General features: G+C 38.1%; 1 protein-coding gene across 7 annotated transcripts; it reads left to right on the top strand.

Moving 5' to 3' along the window:
- Positions 1-2,065: 2,065 nt before the first annotated feature.
- On the top strand, positions 2,066-25,623 carry LOC143854104 (transcription factor GTE12-like). Of its 7 annotated transcripts, XM_077363864.1 has the most exons (13): positions 2,068-2,210; positions 2,647-2,761; positions 7,914-7,990; positions 8,106-9,141; positions 9,283-9,340; positions 9,419-9,559; positions 9,641-9,684; positions 9,788-9,863; positions 9,951-10,001; positions 10,118-10,230; positions 10,338-10,404; positions 24,933-25,054; positions 25,146-25,623. In XM_077363864.1, the coding sequence occupies exons 4-13, from the start codon at positions 8,137-8,139 to the stop codon at positions 25,371-25,373; spliced, it is 1,905 nt and encodes a 634-aa protein (XP_077219979.1). In that variant the 5' UTR covers positions 2,068-2,210; positions 2,647-2,761; positions 7,914-7,990; positions 8,106-8,136; the 3' UTR covers positions 25,374-25,623. The 7 variants fall into 7 exon arrangements, with proteins under 7 accessions (XP_077219978.1, XP_077219982.1, XP_077219981.1 ...); XM_077363863.1 differs by lacking the exon at positions 2,647-2,761 and having other exon boundaries at positions 2,066-2,210; XM_077363861.1 differs by having other exon boundaries at positions 7,914-9,141.
- Positions 25,624-25,887: the final 264 nt, after the last annotated feature.

Here is a 25,887-nt window from a genome sequence, read left to right as displayed (position 1 = left end):
CTTACTTGGAGGTGCAAAGATTGGCCAAAGTACTATTTGTGCAAAGGTGGCTAGCAAAAAATCTAGCAAAAAGTAATAATCATTAAGGCTATGTGAAAAAAGATTGGCAGAATACTAACTTTAAAATGAAAAATTACGGACAAATGGAAGCAAAGTTGAAAACTTATGGAAAAAATACCAAAACAATGTAGTAAAATATGACAATTACGGAAAAAAACTACAAATAAAATCTACATGCATTCCAAGATATATCTTTCAATCATATGTCCTATTTATTAAATTAATATTAATATATATGTAAACCGCATTCCAATCACCATTCAACAGAAAAGTCTATACCGATGCGAATACCAATATATGCGAAATACCAATCGATGCGAATAGGTAGCTATCATTTAATCAAACATTACGTCTTTTCAGAAATGCCTCTTCCCCTCCACCAAATTAAATACATTTCAGCAGTGCATCCTTCTATTCCAACTTCAATATTCCAATCTATAGTCCTCCACATCATCTTCTCCTTGTCTCTGTCCTTCGTCAATCCAATATCTGTTTCCTCTAATTTATTTTGCTTCGGATCCAAGATTATTACCAGACACGGGTACTATTTTATTGTGCTATTATTTTACAACTCTTTTATTATTTCTTGAGAAAAGATAAACAACACCCAGGTGTAGAGATTGCATATATTAATTGGATCTAAAAATAATAAATAGGGTTTTGCTAGCGTCCATCGCGGAAGGCATTTCGCGGATGATATGTTGCATGTGAGAGCAGCCACGTCAGATGAATAAATAAATGAAGACAAAATTTGTTCAAAAGTGAGCCTGTGTGGTTGAAAGACCAAACAAAGGAAAATTCCTATACTGGGGCGTTTGTATCTGAGAAAATGAATTTTTTTCCAAGGAAAAACACATTCCATGAAATACAAAGTATATGGTCTAGGGCGTTTGCAATATTCCTTAAAAATAAAAATAAAAAATAGATTTTGTAAAACAAAATCTCATAATTTTCTCTATATCCAAACAGCCTGTCATAAATGATAGAAATATGTGAAGAAAAGGCTTCTGAATAAATGATGGGTCCCATTATCTTTTTGTCAATTATAAGTTATAACACTGCGTTCAATCCTAGAGGAAATAAAAGAACAGGTGGGCCCCACTGCTTGAATGGTCTAGATCATGTTGATTCATCCAATGACACCGTATTTTTTAATACCAAAATTCCGGGTGAACAATTGTACATGGTACACCCCTTTCCATAGGCCAAAACAAAACAAAAAACAAAAAAATTCAGCAAACTCTACACCTTTGTACACTCCTTGCCTATTTGCTATATCAACACACTTTTAAAGGTACCGCATTAACTTCATACCCGTTTTTTATAATAAATCAGGTCTCAATGTTATGTATCTATTTACCTTATTTGAAATATAAATAAGGTATTAAAAATAAAGGAATTTAACTACACACTTTTAAATATAACCCTTTTTTTAAACCTTATTTTGGAATTGAAAAAACGCATAAAATCAAGGAATGGAAAAATCGCCTAAAATCAAGGATTGATTAAAATAATCTCTCTCTACGGATTAATTCTCCTAAAATTAGTAGGGTTATCAATATTTTATCACATATCCATCTCCATCCCGATTTTATCAAGATCATATCCCATTTTATCACCATCGCCCGTGCGGGACCGCAACTAGATTACACACGGACATCCCTGATCATCATCTGGACCATCCACTATGCATGCCCCTTGAGAAAATCCCACCAAATTAGACTGCCTTGAACCATGGCCCACAAAATGGGTGATTTATTTCGACCGTCAATCTTCACAATCTTGATTGAATAATTAGAATCATTAAACAAGCAATCTGTAGGTAATGTGCGATTCAAGGCTGGACCCACCACAAAACTGTACGGGCCAAGGATGAACGATCCATGTTTGATGTGCGGGCCCCATGTCATTCCTCTTTTTAGAGGTGGGAAATTGATACGCGCACGCCTCGTGATTACAATGGAAAATATCGGTGAGGCGGTGAATATAAAAGCGGGATATATGCGACTTGCTTTTCCCCACTAGCCAATTGGGGGATTTGGGACTGAGCGTTAAAACCCTAAACCTCCACTCTACTCTGTTAGAACTAGAAAGCCCTTTTTTCTCTGCCCCAAACCCTAGTTTTATCGATTCGGATCTGCGTTTTCAAGGTAAGATGTTTCTGTAAAATAATTACACTGATGCATCTAGGTATTGCTATTGATGTTTTTTCTCTCGTCTCTCATGTAGGTAATTTCACTGAGCTTTTTTTCTTCTTTTTTCCCCTTCCTTTTTAGGTCTCTTTTTGTTTCACTTCTTAAGAAGATGTTCACTTTGTTAGCATAGTTGTTTCAGAAGATAATTGCATCAGACTGTTGCTTTTTTGTTGATTTTTTTTAAAAAAAATTGTTGGATTCTTGTTAATTCTTATATCCATAAATAATAATATAATCATGGGGTTGAATATTGATGATGATGGTGATGATAGCGAGGCATTCTTTCTTGTAAAATCCAATCTAGGGCTTTGTTGATTGATTATAATTCATATTTATAAATAATAATTAAGGATAATAATTATAATAGTATATTGGGTTAATGTTTGTATAGGTCAATGTAGTGGTGTGCCTTGTCTTTCCGGTTTTGGAAAGCCTGCCCCGAAAGCTCAGACAAGATTGCCATTCATCGGCAATTATATACGGTTTTTTCCTTCTTTTTTTTTTTGGTAAGTTTTTATATGTAACTCTATTTTGTTGCTTTTCATCTACCAAAACAATATCTGTGTGATTCATTTGAACAAAATTCTAACGATACCATGGAACAATTCAATTAACTAGTCGCTAATGCATTGCTTAAGCAAATCTATGGACGATGTTGCTGTATTGATTAATACACCTATTAACAAATTGCTTGAATCTATGAAAGATATTAGACAGAGAAACTATCTAAATGGATCTATAATATTTTTAATAGGATGTTAGTTTGGAGCTCGGGGCATCTCGTCTCCTTCGATATTTTTGTATTTTTCTGTTTTTTTTTCTCAATAGCTTGAAAAAGAAAGAAGAAAGATGAATGGTGCTGTTTTCCAGTGTTTCATACTCCTGTTCGATTTTGGTACTTACTTTTGGAGTGGGTCTCTTTTGATGGAACAATTAAGCGAAAAATAAGAGATTAACATAAAATAGCAGGACTGTCATGTGCTAAACATAAGATCATCAAAGATAAAGACAGCCTATTGTAAGGGCAAAACACACCCAATGCATAAAAGCTTCCAAAATAAATCCATCTCTATATAAACTGTCTGAAAAATTATTTACTTTTTAACTAATATTTATGAAGAGTGTCCACTTTATTCTTAAGTCTTACTATTGTTGATATGGCAATCAATAAAACAATCTTTGATGATGCAAGCAAGCACGCAAGTAGGGGTGCAACTCAGGTTGGGTTCAACCCGAACCCTTTAGATTTAACTTGACAAAAAGTCCAGTCGGGTTCGGGTTTAGGTTGAGTCTTCCGAACCCGGGTTGAGTTCGGTTCGGGTAGAGGGCTTGCGCGACCAGACCTGGGTGAAACCCAACATTTTTTTTTTATCAATTTCTTTCCAAGCTTAAAAACTCAGGTTGGGTCGGGTTTGGGTCGGAAAGAAGGGTCGGGTCAAGCTCGAGTTGAGTAAATGGTTCCTCGGTTCGGGTTTGGGTTGGCCTCAACCTGACCCAACCCGACCCGAGTTGCACCCTTGCATGCAAGTACTAATTGCATTGATGATTCAATCAACAAGAAAAGAAATATTCAACGATTCAAGCGGGTATGTAAGTCTCAACATGCCAGTGTTTCTATTCGACACTTCCATGATAGCCTTTGAAGAATTGTCTTGCATATTTAATATTGGGAAATGATATCAGCGCTCCAATGATTTGATATTTCCTCTCAACTTTCTTGTCTTTTAGTTTGTAAAGAGTTTGTGAGAGCTTTTTGGGAATTGTAATAACCTTTTGACAGCCCTTTAAATACTAAAAGACAAGAAAGAAGAGAGGATATATCAAAACATTGGAGCATTGATATCAGTTCCCTTAATATTCCATCAAGAGTGGACTTGAAAATTCAAAATTGTATGATCTTTTAAAAGAGAATATAGTTCATTATAATATTTATTGAAGTGCTGTCACAACTTCACCCTGATCCCCCCTGAATGCCATTCTTTTTGGAGTGATTCGGCTCATAAAAAGTGATGACCTAGTAATGGAAGGAGGTTTTGCAAAATTGTGGAAGGTCTACGGGGCTCAACAAATGAGTAATATTCTGGTGATCCTTTTAAACCTTGATTTTAGACACTTGCGGCCAATATGAAAGTGGGCTAGGTGTTGTGTGTTTTGGTTGGTGGTGAGCTGTGATTTTGCTTTATTGGGACATCCATGTTGAGCCCTTTGGATGAATGGTCCATATCGTGCACAACCTGTGTTTATGATTTTAGATTGTTGGACAAATCACAACATAAAGCAGCAGGGAAGATGTTTCACTAGTGATAGGAACACAAAAGAGAAAAAAACATTTTAAAGGCAAAGCATTCCCAATTACTGCCAAAGTATCTCTAGTTAGATTGATGGACACCATTTTTTTGAAGTCTCCCCTGAATATTTACATCAGTATGCTGTTGAAAATTTCTGCATGGTTCAGGTAATCACAATGATGATCCACATAGATTCACGCTAGGCATGTTCAAAAGCTGCTACCAGGCAAATGGATTGGCATAGTTTCAACCTTTGTCTCTTGTTAAATATTTGCCGCTTTAGTGTATAAGCCATGTAGTTCGGTATTACTCAGAACTCCGTTATCTGAGTCATAAACATTATTTGATAGCTTTGTTGGTTACTAGCTATGAATTGTGGACACGGACATGAGTGTCGCGTGTCAACAAGGACATGGAGTGTCGGACATGGCAAACCCTCAAAATATGAAAACGGGGACACGACTAAAATAGAAAGTATATATAATCATAATTTGTGGATACGGATCCATGTGTCGAGTTTCGGCATGGACACGAGTTGTATGATCGGGCAAAATCTAAAAATCTTGAAATGGTTACACGTACCTACATATAAAATTTTCTGTCCTCTTTATCTGAGCTCCTTCAACAATGGGAGGCGGCTCCATGGAGAAATAAAGGAAAGGTGCTGTGGAACTCTTGCTTTTTAGCAACTATTTGGGTCATATGGAAAGAACCTATGATTCGTGGATACGTCTGACTTTTAGCATTTACCCGTGTCGACACGGACACGTGTGTAGACACGTGTCGACACGGATTTCGACACTTATAGCAAGAGTAAGCATAGAAAACTTACAAAAACCACCTTTTGCCATTTCTTACATCTTATCTGAGTTTTTAATTCGTATTGGATGCTTTGGAAATGACTATTCCAGTTATTTTTGACTTTTTATATAAGTGGTCAGGTTTTTATTCATTTTTTATATAATCCATCATTGCCTGTGCAGTCTTTTCATTACAGTAAAAAAAGTAGTCTGCCCTAGTCAGCAGTAAATGTCTTTTCATTACAGTAAGAAAAGTATTCTGCATCAGTCACCAGTAAATGTCTGCAACTGAAATGCATGTCAGTATTCATAGAAAAAACAGCACATGATAACATGTCATTACACCTAGCAAGTGCCAATTCAATTTGTTTCTTCTTTATTATTTTTCATATATTTTGTGCTACTTCCTTCTGCTACAAAGTCTTTTTATACCAAAAAGTGGGCTGCAAAATATTTTTTTAGACAGAAATGTAGGCAACATAGGGTCTATTGATGTTGGCACAAACAGTCTTTTTAGATAATTTTTTAAATAGTAGTTTTTTTTAGATAATTTAGGTTGTTAATATAGGCTACAAAGTCTTTTTATACAGAAATATAGGCTGCAAAGTCTTTTAACACAGGAATATAAGCTACTGATTTTTGCACTACCATGTTTTGATAATTTCACAAACTCAGCTTGTCTTTTCTCATTTAAACAGCTTTCAGAAGATTATTTCATTTCTCAAAAAGCTCTCAAAAGCTAATTGAATAGGAAAAGACAAGCTAAGTTTGTGCATTTATTAAAACATGATGATACCAATATCAGTAGCCGAAATAAATTACTTGTAGACAATGAAAGTTGTACATTTGCCTCTGATTTTCATTGTATATACAAGTCGTACTCTTGTTTATTGCTGTGTCCCCGTGTCTAGATTTTAGGGAATTGCCGTGTCCGACCCTCCGTGTCTATGTCGACACGCGACACTCCATAAATCATAGGAAAGAAGGGAATGCTAGGATCTTCGATGGAGTTGCAAAGTCTCCTTACTTCCTTTACATTCATGCAATAGCCATGGTCATATCTTGGGTGAAAACTACCCCTATGTTTTTATTTGTATCGGCTCATGAATTATGGGAGGGATGGAGAACAATATGCAACGGTAATGAGTCGTGGCATATCACAGTTCAAAACTGGGAGGCTCCTCCGGCAGGTATGTTCAAGCTAAACTTTGATGGTTCTAGCTTGGGCAATCCAGGTCCGCGGGGATTGGTGGAGTATTGAGGAATTCTTTGCGTGAGGTGCTATGGTCTTTCTCCGGTCCTATTGGGATGGTGGATTCTAGTGAGGCAGAAGTAAAAGCTGCTCATCAAGGCATTAAGTATATTCCAAGTGAAATTTTGAGCTTGCTCATTGTGGAAGGTGACTCAATGAATGTAATTAGATGGCTACAAGGTGCGCGAGTCCCGGCTTGGAGGTTTGCATCCTTGTTTGATGAAGTAGAGGATTAGACAAGTGATTTTGCCATAGTATTCAATCACATTAGAAGATCGGCAAACCAGGAGGCAGATAGTTTAGCTCGAGGAGGGGTGGATAGGCTTAGTTTGGAGTTGTTTGATTTCCTCCCTCCGTAATTGTATTTTTCCCTTGTATTTTCTTTTCTCTTTTTCGATCTTGTACTTTGGGTTTGACTGTCTCGGTCTTCCCTTCTTTTAATGAATTGCTAGCTTTCAAAAAATAAAATAAAATTACTGATATTTTTATAGAAAATTATTGATTACTATCATAATTTGTAACAATATAAATATGGTATTCGTCTAACAAACTAATAAATCTTAGAATTAAATAAACTATAATCTAAAACAAACATGAAATAATCAAATAACAACGGAGCCATCAATTTAATCTAGTTCTCTTCCATCTCCAATATACAACGAGAAAGGGAGACCAATATGATACAATGAATATAGTACTGGAACAAGAGTTTGTTTATGGTTTTGGGTTTAGGAGAGGGTATATAACAACAAATACTAGTTAAAGAAGAGCCAGGAAAAGGGTTTATAATAAAAGAGGTTAACACATTATTCTATAATGTCACACTTGACATGGTACAAAAACGTGTCCCCATGCCCACATTAACTGTAACATTTCTAGCAGTACATTTAAAAGTGTCCAAAGGAGTGTCGACACATGTGGACACACGTGTTGTGTCGGACACGGCATGAGACGTGTGTCAACAATAAATTCAAAGAGTTGGCTAAATCTTAGGTCATTAGATGATTGATATTTCTGCTATCTAAGGGCTATACGCTTTGTGGATTGCTAAACACGCATGTGTGTGTTGTGCGCGCGCGCACATGCACACATGCCTTATTTTGATGGCACTTCTATCTTTTCATGGCTGCTACAATACTCAAGATGGTATCAACATCCAACCAGCAAGGTGTAAAACAAAGTGACCAGTGCTATTATCAAAATATGGCAGTGCTGATATCAGTCCCCCATACATCTTATAGGACTGCTGAATATATGCAGAATTGTCTTTGTTATTACTCATGGTAATTAGTTCTTACTATCTTCAGAATGTGGTCAGGATTTGGTGCATGCGCTTGTTTTGCTGCCGGTGCATTTTTGTGAGGATTTGCTGGAGGATCAGAAGTGGCCACTTTGGTGAGAAATGATTTTTCGTTCTTTACTCCGGGTATCTGAGAAGTCTGCTGGCATTCTTGTAAGCATATAAGTCCATGGTCATGATCTCTGATGGTGATTATATAAATTTACACAGTTCCCCTCTTTAGTTCTCTCAACTCTCAGCTATGCGTGCTCCGTTAAAGCTTACATTAAGGAAAAATTTGAAGAATGAACTGTCTTACCTGGGATCTGCAACGGAAAGTATCAAAGTAGAGTGCGAGAGATTGGGTCATATACTTCCTACTGCCATGCAATCGTCATTAACTAGTGAAAGTGTTCAGAACACCCTTGATAAAGGACGCAGAACATTAAAAATGAACAAAAAATACAGTGTTTCTGGTCATTCTGATGATGTAGAAATGATGGTTACTGACAAGACCGTGGTAAGATCCACTGTGTCAAATGCTAATAAATGTGGATCTATGAGGAGGTTGGATTATCAAGAAAAGGGGAAGAGGCAGGGAATGGATGGTGTTAGGATGAGGCAGTGTGCTGTTATTCTGAAGAAGCTAATGACTCATCGGGATGGTTGGGTGTTTAACCATCCTGTTGATCCAGTGCAGTTGAAAATTCCAGATTATTTCTCAATTATCTCTGAACCAATGGACTTGGGTACAATAAAGTGTAAACTGGAAACCAAGTTGTACTCGGATGCGCGAGAGTTTGCTTCAGATGTGAGGTTGACTTTTTCCAATGCCATGCAATATAACCCTCCAGGTAATGGTGTCCACAGCATGGCGAAGGAACTAAATAACATTTTTAACTCGAGATGGAAATCCTTGGAGGCAAAATGGATAGAGGAAAGCATGACTTTGCAGCGGCCAAATTTGAAAAAGACACCGAAGCGAACCCATGAGTCTAGACAAATTGTTCCTAAAACTCCGGCCTCCTGCTTAAAATCGCTATCCAGGAGGTCATTGACATCTGAAGACAAGCAGAAGCTGAGGAAAGATCTGGCTAAATTGTCACATGGGAATATGCCACCACACTTGCTTAATTTTCTTGAGAGATTTAGTTCACTTGGGCGAACAAACGGCAGAATTGAAGTGGATATTGATGCCTTTGATGAGGAAACAGCATGGGAATTGTACAGAATCATAAGGAGTTGTATTGAAGCTAAATCTGCCAAAGTCGGTACTTATGTTCATTCAGGGGATTCATGACTTACATGTTGTTATTTTTTGTTGTGCGTAATTGTTAAGATTGATTTTTCCCCTCGGGTACTTACTCGACTTATTTACGTTTCTTTGCTTTTGGTTTTGTGAATACAGTGTCCAGATGTGAAAAGTAGTCCTGGGTACAGCTCTTTACGAAAGGACTTACTCAAAGGTATGAAGTGGCATTGTATTGTCGACATTCTCTGCTATACAGCTCATTTTAAGAGCTAATTGGCAAGGTGTCATATAGGTAATAGCGGTGATAATAGATTTAAGCATGGCAATGGCAATGGTAACTCGCTTAAGAGCCCTGCTACCTGTGTAAATGACACAGGCGACGACATGAGCTGCTGTCGCCTTCACACTGATTTCACTCAAGCTTCATCGAGTGGTTAGTAGTCCTTTTCTCCCAGTGATGAACAATTTATATCATGGTGTGGTTGACTTTTTTTCATCTTCTATTTTGATTCAGATTTGGATTCAGATAGATCATTGGATAAAGAGAATCATCAAGTGGTTTGTTATCCTGTACCTTTTTCTGGTCGTTGGATTTCTGAAGGAACCGTTTTGGATCATATCCAATGCAAGCTTTAATTGAAATCCTTGTGTTTAAATATAGGATCGTCCGGCATGTAATAAAACCACAACTAGCACGCGGAGGGGCAATTCAGATCCTGATTCTGATGGTGGGAAAGGTTTTCTCTTCATAATTTTAGGAAGCTTGGTATCTGGACTATTTTCTTGATACGCAGACAGTCATTACTTTGGAAATGAACATGCAGGGGCTGCAAGTGTTGTGGAAGAAGAAAATTTTGAGCCTAGTTCTTGTCCTGGTAATCCTGGTGTTGGTACTAGTCTTTGTGGTGATAGTGACTGTATAGTTGCTCTTATCTGTTTTTTTAAAAGGGTAAGTGCTCTTTCCTGTTGTCACGTTTGATGATTCATGTAGATCCTTCTTATGACGAGCAACTATCACCCAACAAGGCTCTCCGTGCTGCAATGCTGAGGAGCCGTTTTGCTGACACCATCCTGAAAGCACAAAACAAGACACTCTTGAATCATGTATTTATTTTCTCCTTCTGTTTTCTATCTTCAAAATTCAAAATGTTACAACACTTTATCTATTCAGTGTCAATTCGTGCTTGTTATTAATCTTCTCCATCATTCAGGGTGAGAAAGGAGATCCAATTAGGATGCAGCGAGAAAGAGAAAAATTGGAAAAGAAGCAACTTGAAGGTGATTTGAACTACTATATGCACAACCATGGACACAATCACATACAAACTTGTATCTATAATTTGCATGTGGTGATTGTAGCTTGAAATAGATGAATTTGGATAAAGGGTGGCAAGGTTTTAAATTTGGGTTTCGGTTGGCATGGAAACGGAAACATTTGGGTTTTGGTGGAAATCTTGTAAAATCACGGAAAGGATATAGATGAAACACATGCAAATTATGATTTTTTTAATCTTAAAAATAAACATATGCAAATAATGAAATTTTAAGATGAAACTTTGGGAAATGCTAGAATAAGCACAAATACATACTTACCATTAAAAAAAAAGAAGCCCAAATACATACTTGTAAATCATGACATAAGCAAGAAAGCCATCTATAATGGCTTAATGACATCGAACATTTCGTGACATGTGTTCTCGCACATGTCTGGAACAGTAAAATCACTAAAGAAGTACAATGTAATGACATGTGGAACAATAAAGACGTGTGCAAACATGTCTGCGAACAGTAAAGTCAATAAAGAAGTACAATGTAATGAAGTAAAGGAAAGTAGAAGACCAGTCCTCTCTAAGAAACCCAACTCTATATCAATATCACATAGAATTAGGAGGTATTCCATACAGAAGATACGACTACTTTGTTGTGCAGTTAAATGATGTTGCCTATCAAGTAACATTCTCTACATTAATGAAATGAAATGCAATACAAATAATATCATTCCATTTTTTATGTCGTTACCATTTCAGTCGAAAATTTGGGGAAATAATGACGTAAAAGGAAATCTTGTAGATTTCGTTTTGGTGGGAAATGGAAACATTTCAGTCATTTTGGGGAAATTTAAAACCATGGGGAATGGACCTATACAAACCTATAAATGTGCTAATTACAGACATGCCATAAATGTACACTCCCGTGTTGAACTTTTGATTATTAAAATTCTTTAGTAAAAACTTATGGCTGGCTGGCTGTGTTGCATGGATTCTTTGCCCCCCCCTATGCCGAATCTGTGTTGACACGTCTCCACACACGAATCGTACATGGATTCACGTGGGAGACACACTTAGATTCTTGTCGTAGCCGTGTCCTGTATGAATCCTGTTTTTTTGGGCGAATCCGACTCATCACTGTCTCTTTTAAAATGCGAATCCTGTATATTTTCCCTTTAAACATGTTTCTTGCTTAACTTTTTTTATATGAAAGCACAACCCATACTCTTTTAATAAAAACCCGCGCCTGGACGACAGAACATCAGGCCCCCTTCCTTCTTCTATTCTCTTACTCTAAGGCCTCAACCATTCTTCCTCAAAATTTTCACATATATATATATATATATATATATATATATATATATATATATATATATATATATATATATATAGGGGAAAGTGATTGTGAGCGGCCCCTCATATAAGCTTATATGAGGTGACTGCTTAAAAATATGGTGGGCCCACATTTTTGGGGTGATCCGAGCCGGTCATTTGATAGGCCTTGACGTAGATAGGGGATGCCCAAAAAATCAGCTCCATAGGATCATCCCAACCCTACTAACTGTGGAGGTGAAAGAGGGGGAAATGGGTGGGTATAAATTTGCCCACTTACCCGTCCATTTTCCCCTCTTTCACCTTCACAGTACGAAGGGTTGGGATGATCCTATGGAGCTGATTTTTTGGGTACCCCTTATCTACGTCAGGGCCTATCAAATGACCGGCTCGGATCACCCCAAAAATGTGGGCCCGCCATGTTTTTAGCGGTCACAGTCACTTTCCCCATATATATATATATATATATATATATATATATATATATATGAGTTAAGTGAAGCTACACGTACGTGTAGCTAACTTAGCTACACCGACAGCTTAAAATACAGTGGGCCCACATTATTTGGGTGATCCAAACCATTCATTTGATAGGACCTCACATTGATAGGGTGTGCCCAAAAAATCAGCTCCATTGGATGATCTCAACCCTTCAAACTGTGGAGGCAAAAATGGACAGATTTGTGAAGGTTTTTACACGTCCATTTTTGCCTCCACAAATCATAGGGTTGGGATGATCCTATGGAGCTGATTTTTTGGGCACACCCTATCTATGTGAGGGCCCATCAAATGAATGGTTTGCATCACCCAAACAATGTGGGGCCCACTGTATTTTAAGCCGTCGGTGTAGCTAAGTTAGCTACACGTATGTGTAGCTACACTTTTCTCTCTCTTTCTCTCTCTCTCTCTCTATATATATATATATATATGAGAGAACATTTCCTACACACTTGTGTAGGTAAGTTACCTACACACTACCTTAAAATACAGTGGGGGCCCACATTGTTTGGGTGATCCAAACAATTCATTTGAATGGTCCTCACATAGATAGGGTGTCCACAAAAAATCAGATCCATAGGATCATCCTAACCCTACGATTTGTGGAGGTAAAATGGACGTGTATAAACCTTCACAAATGAGTCCATTTTTTGCCTCCATAGTTTGAATGGTTAGGATGATCCTATGGATCTGATTTTTTGTGGACACCCTATCTATGTGAGGACCATTCAAATGAATTGTTTGGATCACCCAAACAATGTGGGCCCCCACTGTATTTTAAGGTAGTGTGTAGGTAACTTACCTACACAAGTGTGTAGGAAATGTTCTCTCTCTCTCTCTCTCTATATATATATATATATATGAGAGAAGTGCAGCTTTCTTAAAATGCTTTTCATTCGCTGATGGTAGTGGGTCCCACATACATTTTAACGTTTCAACAAAAGAAGAAAAATGACACTCGAGCCCCCGTAGTTTTAGCGTACAAAATATAAATGACCCTCTAACATTCAGATTGGAGGGTTAGGATCATCCTATGGAAACAATTTTTGGAGCATAACCTATTTAGGCTATGGCCCATCTAATGGACGGTTTGGATCATCCTATGGTGTGGGCCATACCGTACTTTTAATAAAGTGAGAGTGCCCTCGTAAGAAAACAGTAGTGTTGATAACATTTCCTTTTTTTTTTAATAGGAATTTGCTAGCAAACTTCTCCTATGCCACTTCTCGGCATGTGGCCATCCTTGTGCAAAGATGCGCACATAGGCAAAGGTTGCTAGCAAAAGCAAAAGTAAGAAAAAAAAGTAATCATTACAAAAAAAAAGTAAAATATCGAAGTTATATAGTTTTAAATGAAAAATTACCTAGAAATGGTTCTAAAGTTTGAAAATTACAAAAAAAATACCAACAAGATGTAGTAAGATATGACAATTATCAATCCAAAACTACAAGCAAAAGTAGAAGTTATTACAATTACGGTGAAAAAATACCAACAACATTACAGACTTCATTTCATTTTATTCATTAACAACTAGTACATACAAGCAGTTCTTTTCAGTTCATACAACTCAAGACAGAAGTTCAAAATTTTCACATCAGTTCAGTTGATTTCTTCAACTTGAAAGTGCTTCAAATAGGCATTGCTTCAAAGAACACTTGTCGCGATCCCTGCACATATAATAAAAGCAAAGGTAAGACCAGGAATGAAATAGGTAGAAAACTCATCTATCATATAGGTAGCAAAAGTGAGACACTTCGGAGTCTGAATAGAAACTCCATTCACAAAGTTTGAAGGAAACTTAATTATTTCTAAAATGAGAATATACCATGCTCACCTTATGAACAGAAACCCTTTAACATATGAAATAAAAGTGCATACTCCCCATACTCAAATTGAAATGAAATGATAGTCAGATAGTCAATACCATATACAAATAGTCAATACACATGGAAAAAAACCTAAGTTCAAATATCAATGTATAAAACAAACCCAATGAACAAAACAAGTCCTACTCACTTACAAAACATTCACAAAGATACTAACACATACCTAGTGAAAGGAGCAACATCACGAAGTGATATCTTCCGCTTCCCCTTCCTCTTCCTCCTCCCCCTCGTGTAGTGTACCCATCTATTAGAACCAATAAAAATTTAGTAATAATCGGAGAGAAAATTGCAACATAGAAAGAAGAGAGTATGTGCATATAGAGAAGAATTCAAAGTCAAACCTTGGCTTTCTTTTTACATGTTCTCAGATTATGTCCCAACTCCCCACAACCTCCGCACTTCCTTTTCCCCATTTTGGATTGGGAGAGCTCTAATGAAGACTTCAAGCGTGATGCTTCCCTTGGCCGGCCCTTGGTTTTAACAACTTCGGGGTCTCGAATACATATCCCAGGTACTTGAGTGGGAAGAGAGTTAGATTGCACTTGGCTAGCCAATACGGGTATGTGAACTTGCCTCTCTTTCTTTCTCTGCTCAATCTCAACCACCAATTCAGAGTAAAATTCATCTAACTTCTTTAAAATAAAGTCGTCATTATCGAGTTCCTCATCTACTATTCGTCGTTTTGCCATTACGGACCACTTTCTAAACGGGGTTGCACCTTCGTTACCTACTTGACTTGTAGGTTCTCCACCCAACAACTGATATCTAGCATCAATTGTCCATCTTCTTAGAATGTAATGCTCGGGAATGGAATTTAATTGCTTCTGGTCAAATACGGCCAGAATATGCCTGCATAATATACCTGAAGTCTCAAACATGGAGCATTCATAAGTTGCACTAACACCATCGGAATCGTTGTACACAATCATATGCCCTTTTGACATTTCATCATCCCCACGTTTCCTTATATTGAAGGTAGTCTCGTTGCCAATTTTACTATGTTTCTTACCCCAATATAATCTACTACCATTAAGCTCAGACAAAAAAAGGCCAAAAATTGTCCTTGTCTAGTATTTTCCAGGATCATCTTCCAATGGGCTACCAGTAGTCATTGTCGGCTTTGAATTTTTTGACTTGAAATCCTCTTCTGTTTCTTTCCTACGACGGTCAGCAAGCGCTTTCTCATATTGATCAACAAAATCACGCAGAGAAGTCTTCTGGTTAACAAAACCATCGAAGAAAGCATTCATGCTTTCACTGCGCTGACTAGAAGTCATGCCTGCAGTGAAATTACCTTTCCAATAGGCCGGGACCCAGTGAATCCTTAGCTCCCACATCTTACTTAGCCAATCATTCTCATCAATTTTATACTTCAAACATAATCTTCCCCATTCCATCTCACATTCATCTATATCACCCGTGTTATACCAATGGTAGTAATCCTTTGGAAAGTCACCATCTGCCTCTCTCATTGCAGGAACATGCTCAACTAAGTGCTTTGTTATGTGCCAAGAACAAAACCGATGACGTGTATTGGGGAAGACATTCTTAATTGCATTTTGCATCGCCACATCCATATCCGTAATAATAGTTCCTGGAGCTTTTCCATGCATACATTGCAGCCACTGCCTAAACAATCAAGTGAAGGTCTCCTCAGTGTCATCAGCAAGGAGCGCACATCCAAACAATGTAGATTGCCTGTGATGGTTGACCCCTGTAAATGGTGCAAAGGGCATCAAATACATATTGGTCCTATAAGTCACATCAAAGACAATCACATCGCTGAAGGTCATATAAGACTCTCTAGCCCTCGAATCAACCCAGAACATAGATCTCAATGTACACTCTGAGTCCAACTCAATAGAAAAAAAGAAGTCATGCTCTTTAGGTCGTTTCCGTTGGAGACGGTCGGCCACTATCCCAGCGTCTAACCCCATATTATTTTTCTTCTTCAATCTCAAATGGGACTGCACTTGCTGTGGTGAAAGAACACCATCTGCACCATCGGATTGGACATTAATGACTTTTGCAATTCCAGCAGCCTGCAACCCAATTCCATGGTAACTATCCATCAAATTTTTAACAGTCTCCTTCTTATATAGTCGGTTGTGTGAACGATGCATGCATCTTCTAAGTGGAGAAGTGAGTTCATGCGAATGTTCGTCTTCAAAGACTGACACTATCCACTTCTTGCCTTTCACGTTAATCGCCATCTTCACTTGACAATCAAACCTAACAATGTGACGCGGAATCACTTCCTTACCTGCCTGTCTCTTGTCATTAGGGTTTTTCTTCCCCTCCTTGTCACACACATACTTTCTGAATATCACTTCATTTGTCTTGGTCGACTTGTTTGTAGTAGATTTTCGCACTCCAAAACCTTTACTCAAGCCATAGGTATTATAACATTTGTAGGCATCTTCAAAGCTATCAAACTCCTGCCCAACAAATGGCCTTTTGTCTACACTCTCCTCGTCATTCCTTTCCTCACCATCTTCTACTTGGTTACCTTCATTTAAATCTTCCCCTTGATCTTCTACTTGGTTTTCATTATTTAATTCTTCCCCTTGATCACCTAAACTGAAGGCGTGTTCATCAATATCATTTATCGATAGGCCGCATACTTGCGACACAGCGTCCTCAACAAACCCTGAGGATGTGCCACATACTTCATCAACATCAAACACAGAAGCAAGCAACGAAGCGTCATCCATTTTACTAGGTCACAACACTAGATAACAAACCAGTCAACTACCACAAACCACCCATAAACCACCACCAAGCCTTGCGAGTGGAGAAGAATCATCCGTCAAAGGTTACTCTATAACAACCAACCATAACCCAGCAACCCAGCAACCATAAACCAGCAAACAACCAAACCACCAGCCATAAAGCAACAAACCACCAGCCATTAACCACCAAATCACCAAACAACCACCCAAGAAACAACCAAACCACCAGCCATAAACCACCAAACCACCAGCCATAAACCACAAAACCACAAAACCACCACAAACAAACCACAAATAAAAAAAGATCAAAACAACATATTTGAAGTAACAAATATCATGCATTTAAAGAAGAACTGATATGATACAATTGATACCCTCAATCAATTTTTACTTTTAATTTTGGGTCCAATAATCAGTATTGAACTCAGTTTTGGACTCACAATCAGTTTCCAAAATTTAAATGCTCTAGATTATCAGTCCAAAACTGATTAATTTCGATTGAGGAGAAATATATGAATTACTAGCAATTTGAAACTAAAGATATAGGGAAATGACACCAAAAGAAGAAAAATAATAGAAAATACTATATTCAGGGTTTTAAAGGGGGTAAAAAAGGGTTTTAAAGGGGAAATGACGAAATCTGTTTCAATAAAAAACGAGTAAAGGTCCTGGAAGAGGAAAATCTGGGTTTAAATAAAATCTGCAATATCCCTTAAAAAACACACAGAAATCCTAAATCAATTAAGAAGAGGAAAATCTGGGTTTAAACTACAAGAAAATCTGATTTGGAGGATGTATTTTGTAGTTGAGGATGTATTTTAGTTGGTTGAGTTATACAGAACTTTCGTTCTAGGTAAGTTCAGTGATTTTTTTAAACCCTAACCCGAGAAAATCGAAAAAAACGGATTTAGGAGTTTTTTCAAAGTAGGGGTTTTTCAAAGCCTGCAGAAAGCATTTAGGGCCCGTTTGGATGCTGAGAAGATTTTGATTTGGATTTCGACAAAATACCTGGGTGGAAGATGAGCTTTCGCAAAAGAGGTCTTCAAAATCCAGTTGTTGAAGATGACCACGATACCAAGCAAAGAAACCCAAGCTTTTCCCTTATTTAATCAAAGGTGGGTCTCGGCCTACTGGTTAGGGGAAACCAGTGGTGAAGAAGAGGAGAAGAAGGGGAAGCTTTCGTGGTGGAGTTAGATCTTTCCGACGAGGTGGAGATAGAAATGTCCGTCGAGGGTTAGGGGAAACCCTAGTTTTTTCTCGTCTTTTTTTATGTACAATTGAGGGGAACTCGAGTGGAATGAGGACTCGAATGGAATTTTTTCCGTTTCTGGGTAGTCTTGGAGGCGAAGACGGAAGAGGGAGAACCAGAAACAGAAAAAAAAAGCTAGCTTTCGTCTAGTTCGTTTTGGGAGAGAGAGAGTTACGATTGATAATTGTCATATCTTACTACATCTTGTTGGTATTTTTTTTGTAATTTTCAAACTTTAGAACCATTTCTAGGTAATTTTTCATTTAAAACTTTATAACTTAGCTATTTTACTTTTTTTTTGTAATGATTACTTTTTTTCTTACTTTTGCTTTTGCTAGCAACCTTTGCCCATGTGCGCATCTTTGCACAAGGATGGCCACATGCCGAGAAGTGGCATAGGAGAAGTTTGCTAGCAAATTTCTAATAAAAAGAAAAAGGAAATGTTATCAACACTACTGTTTTCTTACGAGGGCACTCTCACTTTATTAAAAGTACGGTATGGCCTACACCATAGGATGGCCACATGCCGAGAAGTGGCATAGGAGAAGTTTGCTAGCAAATTCCTATTAAAAAAAAGAAGGAAATGTTATCAACACTACTGTTTTCTTACGAGGGCACTCTCACTTTATTAAAAGTACGGTATGGCCTACACCATAGGATGATCCAAACCGTCCATTAGATGGGCCATAGCCTAAATAGGTTATGCTCCAAAAATCATTTCCATAGGATGATCCTAACCCTCCAATCTGAATGTTAGAGGGTCATTTATATTTTGTACGTTAAAACTACAAGGGCTCGAGTGTCGTTTTTCTTCTTTTGTTGAAACGTTAAAATGTATGTGGAACCCACTACCATCAGCGAATGAAAAGCATTTTAAGAAACTAGTGCGCAGATAGCTATATGTGCAGCTGCGCAGAAACACTTCTCTCTCTCTCTCTCTCTCTCTCTCTATATATATATATATATATATATATATATATATATGGGAAAGGTGTGCGTACTCGGTCGAGTAGATAAGCTTATCTACTTGGTCGGGTTAAAAACAGTGGGGGCCCACATTTTTGGGGTGATCCAAACCATTCATTTGAAAGGCCCTTACCTAGATAGGGTGTCCAAAAAAAATCAGCCCCACAGGATCATCCTAACCCATCCAACAGTGGAGGGAAAAATTGGCAGATTTGTGGACAAGCTGTGTTTGTCCATTTTTCCCCATTTTTCCCTCCACTGTTGCATGGGTTAGGATGATCCTATGGGGCTGATTTTTTGTGGACACCCTATCTAGGTAAGGGCCTTTCAAATGAATGGTTTGGATCATCCCAAAAATGTGGGCCCCCACTGTTTTTAACCCGACCGAGTAGATAAGCTTATCTACTCGACCGAGTACGCACACCTTTCCCTATATATATATATATATATATATAGGTTGTTGAAAATATATTTTTGAAATTATAATTTTTAATTTTTTAAATTTTATTTTAATTAAAAATTATCGAATTCACAAATCCTTCTTTTGGGGTTTGCCGAATCCGACACCTCTAATCCGTGTTGGATCCCAACACACGAATCCGAATCCATGCAACATAGTTGGCTGTCTAATTTTGTTTCGTTCTTTTTTTTTTGAATTGTGGCAGCCTTTAATGGCTAATCAGAAAAGTGTGATGACATTGTCATGACAAGAGTTGGGACACGCACACATACACACACTTCTAATTGTCTGTTGTTAGCTTTTTATATATTGTAACAGCCTTTAATGACCTAATAGAGGAGTGTGAAATGAAGAGAGGAGGGCCAAGGGAATGGTAATCCTAATTTATTTAACACTTTTTTTATTGAATGCTGATAGCTTTTTGGGAGTTGGTTTAGGAGTTGTTATAGCTTTTAACGGCTAATTAGGGAAGTCTGAAATGATTAAATGAAGAGGAGTGACATTCTTAAAACAAGGGAGTGCAGAACTGTTGATGTGTGTGTGTGTGTGTGTGTGTGTGTGTGTGTGTGTGTGTGTGTGTGTATGTGTGTGTGTGTGGACACGTACATACATACATACAGTTGGCGCTCTAATAATTAATGCTCAATAAATTTATAATCTCATATCTTTTTGCTTATATATATATATGTGTGTGTGTGTGTGTGGACACATACATACATACATACAGTTGGCGCTCTAATAATTAATGCCCAATAAATTTATAATCTCATATCTTTTTACTCTTACTGTTGATTTGTACTCATATTTCTATTATTTAATACAGAAATCCAGTGCTATACGATATAAGAGTACCCTCTTAAGAAATGTTATTCTGCACATATGAATGATTTATTACAACAAAACTAGAACCACGACCGAGATGGTCGGGGCTACAGGAGAGAAAAAGAGAAGAGGAGAAGAACAAAAGGAGCTACAATCAAAGGGGCAAGAAATAAAAAATCCCCATAGAAGGACTATCTACCCCTGATCTAACGAGGCGGTTTGCCTCTCCATTAACCGACCTCCGAATATGCTGAAAAGAACTGACCAACCTTCCATTCGATCAAAATTCTCATCAATCAGTTTGGAGAACCTCCAAGGATGAGAGCGGCTCTCATCCATCTATCTAATTATATTGAGGGAATCAACCTCCACAATAAGATTGTCCAATTCGTTGCTATTCAAGATTTGTCCAATTCGTTGCTATTCATAATTCTGATCCCTTTGGAATACGGATCTCATTTCTGCCTCATCGGAGTCCTTTATCCTAATAGGACCTGAATAAGCCCATTAGACAACTCCACACTCGTCTCTAAGAGTTACCTATGCTTGAGCCGTCAAAATTAAGCTTTAGCCAACTAGATTAGGAGACCATTTTGGGGCTATAATCTCCTTCCTACCATTTCAGAAGCAAGTCTCTCCACCGTCTTGTATCCGTGGCAGAGTACAATCTGAAGCAAGAGAGAATCTTACAATCTAAAGCAAGAGAAAATCTTGACCCAATTTATAATGAGCAATAGTATCCTTGACTAGGTGAATAGGGTTCCATTGGCAGTGTTTTTTAAGGTACATGCACTTCTTTCCATAAGAAGACCCATAAAGTAGCCTATAAAGCTAACTTCCAATGAATAATCCATCTCTTTGGCCAATGTGCAAAAAATCAACTATTGAGGAGATTAGGCAACTGAGATGGGGAGATCCACCTCATCCCAAATCTCCTGAGGATTCGGATCTAGACATCTCTCGAGTACTTACAATGAATGAACAAATGATCTACCATCTTGCTTGCTGCTAGACAAAGAATGCCGCGGTCGATGATGAGCATTTGGCGACCCCGCAGGTGATGGATCGTTTGGATCTTATCCTGAAAAGCGGTCTAATAAACTAATCTCAATTTCCAATTTCAATAGAAAAGAAAAAGCTAGAAGAGGAGAGAAAATCTAAATCTCAAAAACTAATTACAAATGAGAGGGAAAAGGATTTATATAGGCAATCCGTAATATAACATAAAAGGTTTAAAATACCCCTAATGAAAATGTAATGCCCAAACCACCCCTACTAATGTAAATGACATGAAAATACTTGAACTACCACTACTAAACTAAGAAAATGAAAAGCTCGGACTAATAAGCTGTAAAGACTGATGTTGAGAATGAGAAAAGGGATGCTTCCGAATCAAACTCCCCTTCTTAAAAGAACTTGCCCTCGAGTTCCCCATCAGCCTCGCCAACACGGTAGTCCGCCTGGGTCAAATACGTAAATGAGTCACCCCCTTAGTGGGAGTAAAAGGCCGTCAAAGTCACCCATGATATACTGGCATGTCCGGCGGAATGGAAGAATAGCAATCCGGCTCAGACCAATCATCGACTGAAATTTGCATCTTACTGTAAGAGCATCAAAGATCTCGCCCATATCAAGCAGCACCATATCCACATGAACAACGTCTGCCAATATCTCTTGAGAAGTTGTAAGGCCATCTGTAACATCTGTATGTATGCGCCCCCACCTGCACCCATACTCAATATGGTCTCTAGCTCTAAAATAACCTCGAACCTGGCATGCTCTGCAACAGGATCATCGTCGTCGTCATCATTGTTAGCAGTAGTAGCAGCAAAGTAGCGATAGGTGAAGGTGGACAAGAAATAATAGACGTAGTGACGGATCTAATTGGCAGCACCGGGGATGGAATAGGCACATAGCTCTTAGACCTTGTAGTTCCAGATGGTGGTAGTCAAATGGAATCAATCTTTTCATTTCCTCCCATGTCTGAATTGGAGGCTTGCCGACCTTTTGTTACCGATGTGTCAAAGTAAGGCACCAATTTTGGGCGTCACCTCAAAATCTCGATGCGGCTAAAGGTGCCTGTCTCTCTGGAATGACCTTGATGTTGAACACCTACTTAACAGTGCTCATCCAATCAACGATCTCTCCGGCTTACATTCCCCAATGAAACTTAGGGATCTCCATTCGTCTGTCATTGTATACACACATAGAAGCATGAAGTGGGTGCGGGGGTGGGCAAGTGTGGGGGTCTAGAAGAGTCTTAGGTTGGGGGCACCATGGGAACGTTATATTAATATTTTCATCATATGCCTTTTAAAATTCAAGTACATAAATAATAGTAAATTTTCACCCTCTTCATATAAATCTTTCAAAATTCAAGTACATCAGAAGTAGTAATTTCTAACCTTCTTCGTTTTCATGGCCTCTTTCCTCTTGCCTACTGAAGATTTGTCTCAGTGCTTGCTCCAATGAAGTACTTTGAACGGTTGGAGGAGTTTGATGCAATTAAGTTGGTGAGGGGGTTACTAATGGAGTAATAGGAGCGGGTTGGGAGCGGTTTCCATCTCTTCGGGATCGTGCTCCCTGAAAGCTCCTTCCTAAGGAGTGCTGAATCGAGGTTCCGAGTCGGGAGCGGCATCCCGAAGGAAGATTCCTATTTCTAAGTACACGCATAAAGAAGGCCTAGAGACTGCTCTGTGTTGTTCCGCCCGAGGGAAGATTCCTATTTCTAAGTATACGCATAAAGAAGGCCTAGAGATTGCTCTGTGTTGTCCCGCTCGTAACCATCTTCTGTACGATTAACCCACTCCCCTTCTTGAAAAACATGCTTACATAAAGGGAAGGGACTGGCTGTGCCTTGCGGCCATGTCAAGTTATCCCCGTTTATGGGTAGTGCAAATTTGTACAGCTGAAACTCCAAGAGCTCCTAGTGATTAAACAATGTCTGCTATTTGGCACAACTTCAACTTCAAGATGCCTTCGATTTGCTCAAATTCCAAGGATTGAACTTATCTGTATATGGATGTCTCTGTTGTAGCAGAATTTTGACATCGGCTTTACAACGCGGTTACCACAGTTAATAGTAGGAACTAATTAAGGCTCAAACTTTCAGATCTTCAAACCTGTAATTTCTCATAGCACTGGCAACATTCCTATGGCAATTCAAATTGCATCAGACTTGAAATAGGGATGATGAAAACTTGAATCCTGTCTTTTGCTTCCAGCTCGAAGATTCTTTTCACAAATTGAGTGAATTACAAAGAGAGCTTCTCAGAGATGAATTCTTGAGCTACGAGCCTAGATGTAAGTGACTAAGATCTAAAATTCCAGATGCGTAAGGCGGGGTTTGAGACTTTCTTTACAAATTTATTACAATCTTTCGCTGTTGTTCTCCAATACAAGCTGAAATTAAGAAATTCCAGCAATTAAGTGCTATGATGTAATTTGATTACAGTTCATCAATTAAATAGTTACCTTTCAAAAAAAAAATCCAGCAATTAAGTGAAGCCAAGAGAAGAGAGAGAAGAAGAGAAGAGAAGAGAAGAAGGAAGAAAGAAATTTAGAGGGAAGAAATATGTAGCAATATTATTCCAGAAAAACTACTGGTCCCCATTGTAAACTTTGCTAGTATGAATATATTTGTCAATTTAAAAAAAAAAAAAAATTATTCCAGAAAAACTGGTAAAAGTCCCATACATCAGCCTATATATCAGCAGCTGAAAAAAACCATAAAATCTCTAAAATATCTAAAATGCCCAATTTGCCCATACTGGCCCCACGGGTGCGACCCCGCCTAGAATATGTTTGAAGCGGGCGCTTACAATCTCTGTCACTATGCTCTGATATTACTTCATGTAAAATGGCCACGGAATCGTGTTCGTCCATCATCGGAGGATGAATGGATCTTCGATGAAAAATGTTGATTCTTGTAGGGGATGCAAGAAAACACAAATCCGATATTAACCTTGTATTAAACAAATAAAAGATGATGAAAAAGGATCAAAGATTAGAAAAGTCTAATCTCAATTTTTAATTTCAATAGAAAAGAAAATGATAGAAGAGGAGAAAATCTCTCCCTCTAATTTCCCCCGAGAAGGAATCTCTACAATCTCATAGTCAAATCTCAAAAACTAATTACGAATGAGAGGGAAAAGGCTTTCTATAGGCAGCCCCTAATGAAAATGTTTGCCAAACTACCCCTACTAATGTAAAATGACATGAACTGTCACTATAAGCTAAGAAAATGAAAAAGCCTAGACTAGTGAGTTGTAAGGGCTGATGTAGAGAATGACAAATGGGATGCTCCTGAATCGCCAAATTTTTAGTTTGGGAAGGACTTGATATATATTTTTTGATTTCTTTAGAATTAATACTGGGAAATCAAGGGGCATTGCTGTTGTATTATTAAGCACGGGGATAGGCATTAATTTCTTTGCAATATCTACGTTGTGCTATAGATCTAGAAATTTATGAATTCAGATTATGATAGTTTGGAGACAGAGTATGGACCTAAAAGCAGAAGTTCTCTACAGAGAATTACAGTTGATGTCACTAACAGTTTCTTTCCATACTTGGTTTTGACAAACTGAACAGAGAAGGCAAGGATTGAAGCACAAGTGAGAGCTGCCGAAGCCGCTGCACGATCGAAGGCTGAAGCTGAGTTGAAAATGCGGCGGGAGAGGGAAAGAGAAGCAGCCCGTTTAGCACTGCAAAAGGTGCATTCCTTTCTCTTTGCTTTCCTCGTTTTGAGAGTTGTATTAAGGTTGACCATACTCAACTTTTATCTGCTTTCTTTCGTTCTTTCAGATGGAGAAAACCGTTGAAATTGACGAGAACAGAGAGATAATGAAAGATCTTGAGATGCTAGGGTTTTCTCTTCCAAATCATTATGTTGACATGGTTGCTTCTGCTACTCATTGTGGGAACCCATTGGAACAATTAGGTTTGTTCATGAAGAACGAAGATATGGAAGATGATGAGGATGCTGTCTGGAATTGTGATGTCGAGGAGGGGGAGATTGATTGTTCATCGTAACGAGAAGAGAAGACAAACTTGTATATAGATTAGATATGGAATTGAGGGGCGGGGTTCTATTTATTATTTTTAAAGTTTATATATGGATGGAATGAGATATCATCCATCTGTTGGTAGTGAGCGATGCGCATATCCATGATTTCCCTTCAGTTGTTGAAGTGAGCAAAGCAGGGGAACAGTATGTATGTAACTGAAGGGATTTTGATTGTTATTGACAAGTGAAATTAAAGGAATATATATAATTTTTGAATCTTTGTTTTTCTGGATCCTTCAATGTTTGAAAGGTACAGGTCAATCATTGTTTCAGGATTGCCTTGCAGCCTCTTAAGGAGGCGGAATGCCTTTAAATGGTGTTTCTCAATTTCCTCTTCTCCACAGGGTGTTTTTTTTTGTTGGACTGTTTTGAAGAGGAAGGAGTTGAAAGAACTTATTGCAAGCTAGTGGTCTAATCGGGTGGTGCATTTTTGAGGAAGGAGCTGAGTGGAAAAGAGATAAAAACAATTTTGCATGGATG

This window comes from Tasmannia lanceolata, unplaced genomic scaffold, assembly GCF_043159265.1.
Source record: "Tasmannia lanceolata isolate RefF3 unplaced genomic scaffold, GAP_Taslan_0.1 ptg000020l, whole genome shotgun sequence".
In the NCBI taxonomy this organism is placed as follows: Eukaryota; Viridiplantae; Streptophyta; class Magnoliopsida; order Canellales; family Winteraceae; genus Tasmannia; species Tasmannia lanceolata.
This window is presented reverse-complemented; position numbering and strand designations above follow the sequence as displayed.